We start from the raw sequence: 12737 nt of genomic DNA, 5'->3' as shown, positions 1-12737 counted from the left end.
AGCATGCAGCTAAATTAATTGCTAATTAGCCATGCAGGATATTGGTTTATTATTTGGCCAGTATTAAAGGGTTAAGGTAGCAACTCTAGAAAGATCCATTGTTAGTGTATAAAACTGCACAACACTAAACACTAAAAATATAAGGAATTTAAGTTAGGATAAGCTTTAAATCTTGCTTGATAGAGACGGTATAATTACGGCCTTGTCAGAAGCACCCCAGTCTGCACACATTTCTGTGGCTTTCCCTCTATTTACTTAGGGTTATTACCTTTCCCACACTGCTAATTAGATTGTCACAGCTGAAACATAGGAAAATAACACTCAGTAACGCTTTCCTGTTGGGCTTATGCATCATGTGAGGTTGGCTGTAAGTGGGGCTAATATTGCACCACACCCACTATTCACAACATGCCTATTAGATATTATTTCTGCTGTTGTTTAAATCCTCCCGTAGGATAATTATAGTTTACGGAGTGAAAACAGGCACAAATAATGGATTTCTGAACTAAATTGCAACTAGCTGGTTCTATAAAATAGTGGTGCATGTGACAAAGGCCAAATTGTGCCCGTCTTGGTCGCTCCATCCCTTTTGTATGATTTCACACACAGTTTAAAACACTTAAGAGGCATTACAGTAGTAACAACTAAGGCAGGTATTATTAAATACACTGAGAAGACAGGCAGCTTCTTTGCACTCTCTATAGGCACTATCAATAACCATCATAGCCATTGCCCAAATAATTGCCCATAAGGACACAAGGGCAGAATTGTCAAAGTTTAGGATGTAAATTTTATTTGCTCAAAGAAAAAAAATTGCTTTCTTTAGCAGACTATATTTCTATTATCAGTTTTTCTTACTTTTTTCTCCTGTTTTATTTATTTTTTTAGCTAAAAGATTTGCAAGCTCAGACATACAAAAGTTAATGATTTAACATGCCCTGCATGCACTTACCCTGTGTGACGGTGAAGGTTCTGTGGAATCATTTCATATTTAAGTTAACCTTTAGTATAATATGGTCAGTTCTGAACAACTTTGCAATTAGTCTTCATTACTTATTATTTTATAGTTTTTTAATAATTTACCTTCTTTTTGATTCTTTCCAACTTTCAAACGGGGTCACCGAGTAGCCAGAAAACAATTGCTCCATAAGGCTATAATTGTATTGTTATCATCACATTTTATTACTTATTTTTCTATTCAGGTCCTCTCCTATTCAAATACCCAATCTGTGCAGCCCTTCTAGCTGGATTTTCTAGACATGTCCCTGAATTTTCTGATCTGATAACCCGCACTTTCAAATAGAAGGCTGTTGTCAGAAAGATAAAGAGATTAATGAAATCTTATGCAAGTATCCAAGACATGTATCTGTTCCTGTGCAACATCTCTCTTTTCACAATGTCATGAGCAACCAGAATTTAATGGGCTTGACACCCATGTGCAGAACGGTTAACTAACCTCATGAGGGAAATAATGTTCCAGTCCTGTTTTCACTGAATGAAACATGAAATAAGGTCCCAAAAAAGGCCTGGAGTGGATCAATTTCTCCCTCATGACATAGGGTTGGTTGACAACTCTGCATGTGGTGCCTAAGAACCTGCAGAGGTTATGGTACTGCTAGTTTCAATTTCAATCTCTATTTGCTTTTTTGGGTATTGTAAAGAAGAGTTAAAGGTACTCTTTCATATGAAACATAACTGAAGGATCATCCTTCTCAGCCAGGGTCTTTATTTAGAATCCCAAGTACTACCTTTTTTTATGCTAGGCGGGAAATAGAGTAAAGGTGGCCATATATGTTAAGGTCCGCTCACTTGGCAAGGTTGCCAAGCGAGTGGATATTCTCCCTACGGGTGGGGGATATCAAGAAAATGTAGGCTAATTATAACGGGAGCAATGGGCGCAGATGGTTCGGGGACCACATCAATGAGCTGATGCGGTCCCCAATCCGACTAAATCTTTTAACCAAATAGCCAGATATCGGTGGGGCATGCCCCTCGTTCCTCCCCCTACATGGGCAGATTAGCTGCTGAATCGGCAGCTACAATCGGCCCATGTATGGCCACCTTAAAGGGGAAGGAAAGGCAAAGTCACTTGGGGGTGCCAAAATGTTAAGCACCCCCAAGTGACTTTAACCGCTTACCTTGTACCCCGGGCTGGTGCCCCTGTTCGGAGAAAATAGCACCAGCCCGGGGCACCTGGAGCGCAGCACTTCCTCCTTCCGCCTTCCACTTCCTAAACTGCCGGTGGCCGGGCATGCACAGTAGAGCGAAAAAGCCGACTTAAATGTTTAAGTTCAGCTTTTCACTCTACTGCGCATGCGCGCGCAGCGAAGCCGGAAGGAGGAAGCGCAGGCAGCTACCCCGGGCTGGTGCTATTTTCTCCTGACAGCGGCACCAGCCCGGGGTAAAAGGTAGGCGGTTAAAGTCACTTGGGGGTGCCTAACATTTTGGCACCCCCAAGTGACTTTACCTTTCTTTTTCCTTTAAGTGAAAGAATGCCAGTATAAGTACTTAAGGACCAAAAAACCCATCCCCTGCTATGATTGGGCACCAGGTGGCATGAAACAAGCAACACTGTTGGCCAGTAATGTCATCTCACTCAATACTGTTACTTTTAATATCTATGGAACAAATAAAGATAATTTGCATGCATTCATATATCAAGTCTTTCCAATATGATGCTATTTTACACAATACCATTTTTGTCCTTTTCATGTTTGCTTTGTAGCCATTTGTCGTTGTAATTTCATCTTAATAGTTTTCTTAAAAGAATGGTCAATTCACTAGTTCCCACACAGTTTTTAAACTATTTTATTTTCCCTACCCTGGATTCATCACATTGTGTCCAAAATGGAAATGGAAACAGGGATAGACAAATCACAAATTCCAGCCTGTAACATAATATATATGTAATCATATTGTATAATACAAAAAAAAAACATTATCACACACTGTGTTATAGAGTGCAAGGACCCAATGGCTTACAGGTTCCCCCTGGTAAAACAGTTATATTTGTTTGATGTTCTCTTCTTCTGCCAGAAGCCTCTCCTCTCTCCTTCTCCTCATCTTCTCCTGGAATGCCTCCAGCTCTATCCTCTGCAGGGAAACACACACACTTACTTATTTAACAAGCAATACGCACAGTCCGGGAATACCAGGATACAAAATACTGATGCTTGGTACATACAACAAAGGACAGACTTCAACATATTAAGCTAATGGAATGGCTGCCATTTAGCCTTTAGGGCTCGTACTCACCTGGATCTGTTGCTGCGGCAGCATTCTCCTGTGTTCCACCACAGGGGAGCGCAGGAACAAATGCAGTTGAGTACAAGCCCTTAAAAGAAGGACTATTTAAAGGTGTATGTTAATAACTAGGGACGCATAGCTCCTTGCCTAGACCTCCTGAGTAAAGTGTAACTGCAACTTAGTCTTTTTGGTCTTACTACTCAGTCACACTGTTTGCTGAGGGACATGTGATTTTAAATGCACTGATATAGGTATAGGACCTGTTATTCAGAATGCTTGGAACCAGTGGTTTTCCGGATAAGGGGTATTTCCATTATTTGGATCTCCATATATTAAGTCAAGTGAAAAATCATTTGAAGAACAATTAAACCCAACAGGATTGTTTTGCTTTAAATAAGGATTAATTATATCTTAGTTGGGAACTATAGCAGAAAAGGGAAAGTTGTGCTCACCACTAAATTATAAACCATTAGGCGGGGGTGCAATGACTGTGACCACAAAATTCATATAGACAACAGGAGCCCCTCTGCCCTCACCCATTATCAATATATATAGGACATTAAGACATTCTGTGCATTAAGCTACCAAAAAATACCCTCCTCTTTAAACAACAGGGATTGTTTGTCCATATTGCAATATACACTGGCCAACTACGTCAATCATCCCCGGTCTGGCCAGTCCCACACCTGACTGTAGCTGGGAAGGGTGGGAGCTACAACATGGAGCTTGAAGTATATAGCAATATATGGACAAACAATCCCTGTTTTGCTTAAAGCAGAGGGCATTTATTGGTAGCTCAATGTACATAATGTATCAATGTCCAATATACTGATAATGGGCGAGAGCAGAGGATCTCTTGTTGCTGTGTATATATCTTAGTTTGGATCAAATACACAATACTGTCTTATTATTCCAGGGAAAAAAGCTAATCATCTTTAAAAATCAGAATTATTTGCTTATTATGGAGTCTATTGGAGACGGCCTTCCCGTAATTCAGAACATTATATATAATGGGTTTCCAGATAAAAGATCCCATACCTGTAATGGGCAGTGTAGGACTCACGTACAATGAGGGGCTTTGCTGTGGCACGTGAGCTTACATATTTTGGGCAAAGTGTGGTAGCAACACCTCATTTTTAAAGGCAAACTGGGCATTAGCAATCCTTCTTTTTGTGTACAAATAATGGCTTTGAATTGTATCTAGCAGCTGGTCAACTGCAGAATGTAGGTTAGACTGAGCACTGGCACAAGGGTGTTTCTACCAGCTGGTCGGTGCTACAGCGTGGGTTAGATCAAGCACTAGTGATTTGTTTCCCAACAATGTGCCCTGCAGTAAGTAGCCCCACTTCACTCTTACCTGGTGCTCACGTTCTGGGGGACAGATTTCTCTCTGTTAGAAAAATAAAAAGTAGAATGTAAATAAATTTGTTTGGTCTTACACTGGTTTGTTGTACACAGAATACTTTTGAAGTAGATGATAGCAGTGAGATGACGATACCGGTGAAGTTAGCACATGTATCATTCTCCTACTTGTTTCATTTGCATTTTCTGGCTAAAATCCGCCACATGGGTGCAGTGAAAAGTGGATCACATTTATTCTTGCCACTACTCACACATGATCGGTGCCAATGGGGTTGGCCTTCAACCCTGGTGGGGAAAACACTATAGAGTTTTGTAATAAAAGGCACTAAGTTTGCCCAGGAGCAGGAACTCATAGCAACATCTTAATGGTTGCTATGGGTTACTGCTCCTGGGCAAACTTAGTGCCTTTTCTTACATATGGGGTAATATGTATTAGGTCGCAACGACTTGTCACAGTGGAAAGATTAAACTCAATTAACATCTACATTAGTAGATGAACAGAGAGCAGCTAGCAAAATCCAAATACAAGGAAAACAGGGAAAGGCAGAAAGGCGGAAAAATGGAAAGAAGTAATAAAAGGGAAGAGCAAAAGGGTAAGGGAAGAACAGTGAGGAAATAGAGGAAAAGAGGAGCAGAAAGAGAAAAGTTGAGGGTATTATAAAGGGGAAAGAGGAGAGCACAATGGAGCTGGGGAATGAACTGGAGATCAGGAGAGAATGGAAGGGCATAAAGCTGGCCAAGCTGGTCTTCTTCCGACAAGCATTCTGTTATAAACACAGTGATCCAAAACTAACCTTCAGACTGAAATTGTAGGATAAAGTACTTATATAACAAACCGGAGGATGTTCTGAACATAAATTAATTGGCAGACACCAATTGTACGAAAGCGACTTCCTGGAAATGCATTGGCCCCCATGTGCAGTTTTTTTTTTGTTACCAGACTGAAATTTTCTAGCCTGTCCAATCGACTAAATGACCGATCACCATGGTACTAAAACTGAGACAATAATTTGGTGCCCAAATACGGTCTGAAAATCGTACGAAATGTAGTTTCCTACAATTATACTGGTGCGTGCATAGCCAGATTAAATGAAATTACGGAGCAAAATAGGTGAAATGGGATAGAAACAATGCAAGAAAAGGAACAGCAGAAGGGGAGATTTGTATAGAGGGGAACAGAAGGGACACAGAACGGAAAGGAGAGATCAGGAAGAGGAAGATAGCGATACAGATAAAAATGTACAAAGAGCTAAACTAAAAGAACTGATGGGATGCTAGAAGTTGCAGTTTAACAATGGCTGGAGCCCTACAGGATGGACTATTGCTACACTATATACAGTACATATATGTACTTTCATATATTTTCTCCCCTCCCGAGAGACCATTCTGATAAAGAGGCCCAGGACATAAGCCTTTCAGCCCTACCCTATAACTGCAATTACGCCTGCATCATATATGAATGCAACAATATTTATCAAGATTATGACATATGGAAAAGTCTGAGGACTGTGCACGAGTTGCATTTAAACCTTGCATTAGTAATTGCATCTCCCAGTAATTGCAAAGCATTATTTGTATTACTCAATGTAATTGGCAAAGCCAGCCCCATTAGTCCCGAGGCACGTTTCCTGGATTAGTACAGGAGTCAGTACTGGAGTGATTATTACTGATCCACCATTTCTCATTCTTAGTATCTGGAATTGCTTGGGTTTAGTAATAACTAGTTCGCCATTCTTTAAAGGAGAAGGAATGGTAAAATCACTGGGGGATGGCAAAATGTTAGTCACCTCCCCCAGTGATTGTTATTGCTTACCTTATACCCCGAGTTGGTGTTACTGTTAGGAGAAAACCACACCAGCCTGGGGTAGGTGCAAGAGAGCGGCCCTCTTCCTTCTCTCCTCTATATTCTAAATCCCAGGGCCGGCATACCATTTAGTAATGGGCCGGAGCACACAGCCCATCACTAAATGGTGGATCAAGGGAAAGGATGTAAAAGGGCAATATGAACTGATATATATATGCCACCAGATCCCAAAGCTCCTGTCCAATTTGAGCACCATGCCACCATCATTATTTGTATGCCAGGGACACAGTATGTGAACTAGCAGCCTACAGGAGGCTCTGATTGGTAGAACACCTGGTATTTTTGCAACCAAAACTTGCCTCCAAGTCAGGAATCAAAACTAAGCACCTGCTTTGAGGCCACTGGGAGCAACATCCAAGGGATTGTGGAGCAACATGTTGCCCCTGAGCCACTGGTTAAAGACTACTGCCATAGAAGATGCCTAATTTTGGAAAAAAGGTATGGTTTTCCTAGATGCAAAAGTGGATTTCCTTATGAGAACACCATGTTATTTGCATTTATTATGTACAGTCAGTAAGAAGCTATGTAAGTCCATGGAATAGAATGGGAGAGTGGAGATACTCACCTTTCGTTTCACAACATACTCCTCAAAGTACTCTGCTTGATTAGAGATCCAGAACATTGTGACAGGGAAGGTCAGGTAGAGGACCATCTGGGGGACACACACAGGAATTGTAAGATGGTGGGACTATGGGTAGGGAAATACAGCAACAAAGCAAACAGTAGAAGGGGGTCTGCAGTTATTCGGAGTCGGTCAGGAGGAAACGTACAGACATACTGAAAGGATGGTCTGTGGGATTCAAAATTGAGAATGCTAATGAAATGAGAGGGTAGTTATCAGAAATATGGAATGAGGGTAGAGATGGAGAAAGAGGGTTACTTGTCACTCGTAATCTGCAAGCGGATTGCAGCCATGGGGAGAGGACAGTCAGTAGTAATCTAGAACCAGCATGCACCCATCGGGAGAGGACTGTCAACAGTAACCTGGAAGCAGCATGCACCCATGGGGAGAGGACAGTCAGTAGTAATCTAGAAGCAGCATGCACCCATGGGGAAAGGACAGTTAACAGAAACCTGAAAGCTACATGGATAATTGGAAGCAGTACAGTCAGAAGTAATCTGGAAGCAGCATGCAGACATGGACAGAAGGCAGTCAGGAAAGATCTGAAGGCAGCACGGAGACATGGAGATAGGGTGGTCATTAGAAGTGCTGAAACTACATGGAGACTTGGAAAGATGACAGTCAGTAGTAATCTCGAGGTAACATACAGACTCAGAAAAAGGGCAGTTAGAAGCAATCTAGAGGTAGCAAACATGAACAGTGAGAGGAAAATCAGTAGCATTTGGGCAGCAGCATACAGATAGAGAGACAGGGAAGTCAGCAGTGAGCTGGTAGAAGCATGCATGATGGGAAAGTGAGATGACAGTCAATGGTAATCTGGAAGTAGAATGCAGATGGAAAGCAGACAGTCAATAGCCATCTGGAAGGTCTACTACATTAATAGTAAAATGGCAGGAATTACTAATCCAGAATGCTCCAAATCACAGAAAAGCCATCTCATATAGAGTCAAATAATATGAATGCATATTTCCTGTAATAATAAAACTATAGCTTGTACTTGATCCCAACAAAGATAAAAATGAATCCTTATTATAGGCTAAACAATCCTATTGGGTTTATTTAATGTTTCCATGATTTTTTAGTAGACAAAGTATAGAAATCCAAATTACCGAAAGACCTCTTATCTGGTAAACCCCAGGTCCCGAGCATTCTGGAAAATAGGTCCCATAACTCTGTTATATTACAGTATGATGAGTAACATGCACATTACTTTATAAAGCTGAAGAGCAAACTTTAGCTGTAAAGATAGTAACTGTGGGTGTGAGTGTCTGGCTGCTTAGAAAGGTAATCAAGAGAAGCCAATGTCTTTGGTGACCATTGCCTCCAAGCAGCTCATCTTCCCACCACTTGTAAGCAAATTAGATGCTTAACTAATGAACAATATCTCCCCAGCACCTACAAGTGCTCCACATATTCCCACTACCTTTCATCAACATCTTCCCATTGCCTCCATGCTAATCATTTGGTCCTTATTTCCCATCACCTACAAGCAGCTCAAGTGTTCCACATCTTCTCACTGCCTGTAAACAAATGATTTGATCCCTATATTCCTATCACCTGCAAGTAAGTCAAGAGCTCCACCTACTCCTAACCTACAAGTGCTCCTCATGTTCCAAACTGATACAAGCAGGTTAAGTTATTCGCCTGCAGGCAAATACAGTGATTCAATTGCTACTTATCTTCCCAACACCAACAAGCAACCAACAAGTGTTCCATATCTTCAAGAAAATCAGCTGATCGATTACTTCCTATCACATGTAAGTGCTCTACATCTTCCCAACACCTACACGCAGATCAAGTCATATTCCATAAAAAACCTGAGCTAAAAAAGCAGAGCAGCCCAGTATAGTATCTAGGCGCCATCTTCTGTCCATTAGTAAATGCTTTGGGTCTCACTGCCAACACGGACCCTGCACGTGTTCCTGTAGGGTCCATATCGGCAGCGAGACCCGAACTGTTTTCTAACGGACAGCGCGCCTAGGTACTCTGCTGCGCTGATTTTTTTAGCTCAGGTTTTTTAAAAAGGGTCACTTTTCAATGTAATAGGCTGTGCGAGAATGGAGAGGTGAAGGGGGGCGATGGAGGGCAGGTAAGGGGGGCTGTTGTACCTAGAAGGGTTTAGTTCTCCTTTAAACAATTCTTTTTTTTTATTGAATTCAGCCTCTAATCTCCTTTGCAATTAAGAACTCCATCCTAAAGGTCTTGGTCATGTAACCTACTGACTTCCTAGGTCTGGCCATGGTTTATGGTCATTGGTGGATGTTGATAACTGGCTTGAATATGGCAAATACAGGAGCAATAAACCTATGTGGAACTCGAGGAATGTCAGCAATGCCCAATGCATTCTTCATGGGTTTGCCCATGGCCAATAAAAGTGAGGCATGTCGCCAATATTATTAATAGTGAAAAATCAAAACAGAGATAGCAAGGCAGGATTTTTTTTTTTTTTTAAAGGTCATAATTTATCTGTACTTCAGGTACAGGTATGGGACCCCTTATCCAGAAAAGTCCATCTCCCATAGACTCCATTATAAACAAATAATTCTAATTTTTAAAAATGATTTCCTTTTTCTCTGTAATAATAAAACAGTACCTGTACTTGATCCCAACTAAGATATAATTACCCCTTATTGGGGCAGAACAGTCCTATTGGGTTTATTTAATGGTTAAATGATTCCCTTTTCTCTGTAATAATAAAACAGTACCTGTACTTGATCCCAACTAAGATATAATTACCCCTTATTGGGGGCAGAACAGCCCTATTGGGTTTATTTAATGGTTAAATGTTCCCTTTTCTCTGTAATAATAAAACAGTACCTGTACTTGATCCCAACTAAGATATAATTACCCCTTATTGGGGCAGAACAGTCCTATTGGGTTTATTTAATGGTTAAATGTTCCCTTTTCTCTGTAATAATAAAACAGTACCTGTACTTGATCCCAACTAAGATATAATTACCCCTTATTGGGGGCAGAACAATCCTATTGGGTTTATTTAATGGTTAAATGATTCCCTTTTCTCTGTAATAATAAAACAGTACCTGTACTTGATCCCAACTAAGATATAATTACACCTTATTGGGGCAGAACAGCCCTATTGGGTTTATTTAATGGTTAAATGATTCCCTTTTCTCTGTAATAATAAAACAGTACCTGTACTTGATCCCAACTAAGATATAATTACCCCTTATTGGGGGCAGAACAGCCCTATTGGGTTTATTTAATGGTTAAATGATTCCCTTTTCTCTGTAATAATAAAACAGTACCTGTACTTGATCCCAACTAAGATATAATTACCCCTTATTGGGACAGAACAGCCCTATTGGGTTTATTTAATGGTTAAATGATTCCCTTTTCTCTGTAATAATAAAACAGTACCTGTACTTGATCCCAACTAAGATATAATTACCCCTTATTGGGGGCAGAACAGCCCTATTGGGTTTATTTAATGGTTAAATGATTCCCTTTTCTCTGTAATAATAAAACAGTACCTGTACTTGATCCCAACTAAGATATAATTACCCCTTATTGGGGCAGAACAGCCCTATTGGGTTTATTTAATGGTTAAATGATTCCCTTTTCTCTGTAATAATAAAATAGTACCTGTACTTGATCCCAACTAAGATATAATTACCCCTTATTGGGGGCAGAACAGCCCTATTGGGTTTATTTAATGGTTAAATGATTCCCTTTTCTCTGTAATAATAAAACAGTACCTGTACTTGATCCCAACTAAGATATAATTACCCCTTATTGGGGGCAGAACAGCCCTATTGGGTTTATTTAATGGTTAAATGATTCCCTTTTCTCTGTAATAATAAAACAGTACCTGTACTTGATCCCAACTAAGATATAATTACCCCTTATTGGGGGCAGAACAGCCCTATTGGGTTTATTTAATGGTTAAATGATTCCCTTTTCTCTGTAATAATAAAACAGTACCTGTACTTGATCCCAACTAAGATATAATTACCCCTTATTGGGGGCAGAACAGCCCTATTGGGTTTATTTAATGGTTAAATGATTCCCTTTTCTCTGTAATAATAAAACAGTACCTGTACTTGATCCCAACTAAGATATAATTACCCCTTATTGGGGCAGAACAGCCCTATTGGGTTTATTTAATGGTTAAATGATTCCCTTTTCTCTGTAATAATAAAACAGTACCTGTACTTGATCCCAACTAAGATATAATTACCCCTTATTGGGGCAGAACAGCCCTATTGGGTTTATTTAATGGTTAAATGATTCCCTTTTCTCTGTAATAATAAAACAGTACCTGTACTTGATCCCAACTAAGATATAATTACCCCTTATTGGGGGCAGAACAGCCCTATTGGGTTTATTTAATGGTTAAATGATTCCCTTTTCTCTATAATAATAAAACAGTACCTGTACTTGATCCCAACTAAGATATAATTACCCCTTATTGGGGGCAGAACAGCCCTATTGGGTTTATTTAATGGTTAAATGATTCTCTTTTCTCTGTAATAATAAAACAGTACCTGTACTTGATCCTAACTAAGATATAATTAATCCTTATTGGGGCAGAACAGCCCTATTGGGTTTATTTAATGGTTAAATGATTCCCTTTTCTCTATAATAATAAAACAGTACCTGTACTTGATCCCAACTAAGATATAATTACCCCTTATTGGGGCAGAACAGCCCTATTGGGTTTATTTCATGGTTAAATGATTCCCTTTTCTCTGTAATAATAAAACAGTACCTGTACTTGATCCCAACTAAGATATAATTACCCCTTATTGGGGGCAGAACAGTCCTATTGGGAAAGACCCCTTATCAGGGAAACCCCGGGTCCCGAGCATTCTGGATAACAGGTCCTATACCTGTACTACCATAAAGCACAAGTTAATTGACAGACCTGTGAAAAAGCATGTTGACTTCTGATACATTGTTTAAAGACTCAGAACCAGCAGTGCAGAAAGAGACAGACAAATCCTACCTGCAATTGCAATTCCATTTACATAAGATCTTAAAACAATTGCATATGTTCTTTAAAATGACATTTTCTTTCATAAGCCAGAACAGTTTTTGGATGGCTTTCCCATATACGCTATAAAGTGGGGTAAAGGGTTCATAAACCCCCAAGCGGCCCAAGGGATAATAATGATGTCAATAACAGATCTGAGAGGTGCAAACACTATAATGCCGCGACGACTACAGCATTTGCCGCACCCTGGTACACTGGCCCCACATCCCAATAAAGCTGCGCTCATAGTTACCCTGAAAACTTCCAGCTTCACCCCCATATTCAGCACGCTAGCCTCCAGCCACACCTCCTCAAATCTTATTGGTCGGAGCGCTTGGCCGTCTTCTGAAACGCTATACCGTGATTGGTTAATGTAAGCAGCAACTTCCGGAAAGCGAGTCCTTATTTTGCCCTTCATTTTTGCTTTGTGATTCCTGGTAATGTGAGACTGTCGCCATTTTTATTTCTGGCAAGCCATAATTTTTTTTTCCTTATTTTTCCAATAAAACTGATTTCAAAGTCTTAGTGCTGTTAAATGCTTGTTAAAAATGTTTGGGAGCAGCTGCTGATATATAAAAAATGATACTTGTCACGGAATCTGACAGGCATAGTTGGTTCTATGAAATTTACACTTCACTGTTGGGAAATAG

At 40.1% G+C, this 12737-nt stretch overlaps 1 protein-coding gene across 1 annotated transcript; it reads right to left on the bottom strand.

Moving 5' to 3' along the window:
* Positions 1 to 2790: 2790 nt before the first annotated feature.
* pet100 (PET100 homolog) lies at positions 2791 to 12436 on the bottom strand. Its single transcript, XM_002941484.4, has 4 exons — positions 12341 to 12436; positions 7038 to 7124; positions 4604 to 4636; positions 2791 to 3093 (listed from the first exon to the last, which is right to left on the bottom strand). Exons 1-4 carry the CDS (start codon positions 12365 to 12367, stop codon positions 3004 to 3006), a joined length of 237 nt encoding a protein of 78 aa, XP_002941530.1. The 5' UTR covers positions 12368 to 12436; the 3' UTR covers positions 2791 to 3003.
* Positions 12437 to 12737: the final 301 nt, after the last annotated feature.

Source organism: Xenopus tropicalis, chromosome 3 (genome assembly GCF_000004195.4).
Source record: "Xenopus tropicalis strain Nigerian chromosome 3, UCB_Xtro_10.0, whole genome shotgun sequence".
NCBI classification, from domain to species: Eukaryota; Metazoa; Chordata; class Amphibia; order Anura; family Pipidae; genus Xenopus; species Xenopus tropicalis.
The sequence above is the reverse complement of the archived record's forward strand: the minus strand, read 5'-3'. Positions and strand labels throughout refer to the sequence as shown.

Bases quoted from the DNA above. Each gene is read 5' to 3' on its own strand.
- pet100 (XM_002941484.4), bottom strand. From the start codon at position 12,367: ATGGGGGTGAAGCTGGAAGTTTTCAGG. The intron at 7,125-12,340 runs GTAACTATGAGC...TGTGTCCCCCAG, and splicing joins TGAAGCTGGAAGTTTTCAGG to ATGGTCCTCTACCTGACCTT. The intron at 3,094-4,603 runs GTAAGAGTGAAG...GTTTCCCTGCAG, and splicing joins CCCCAGAACGTGAGCACCAG to AGGATAGAGCTGGAGGCATT.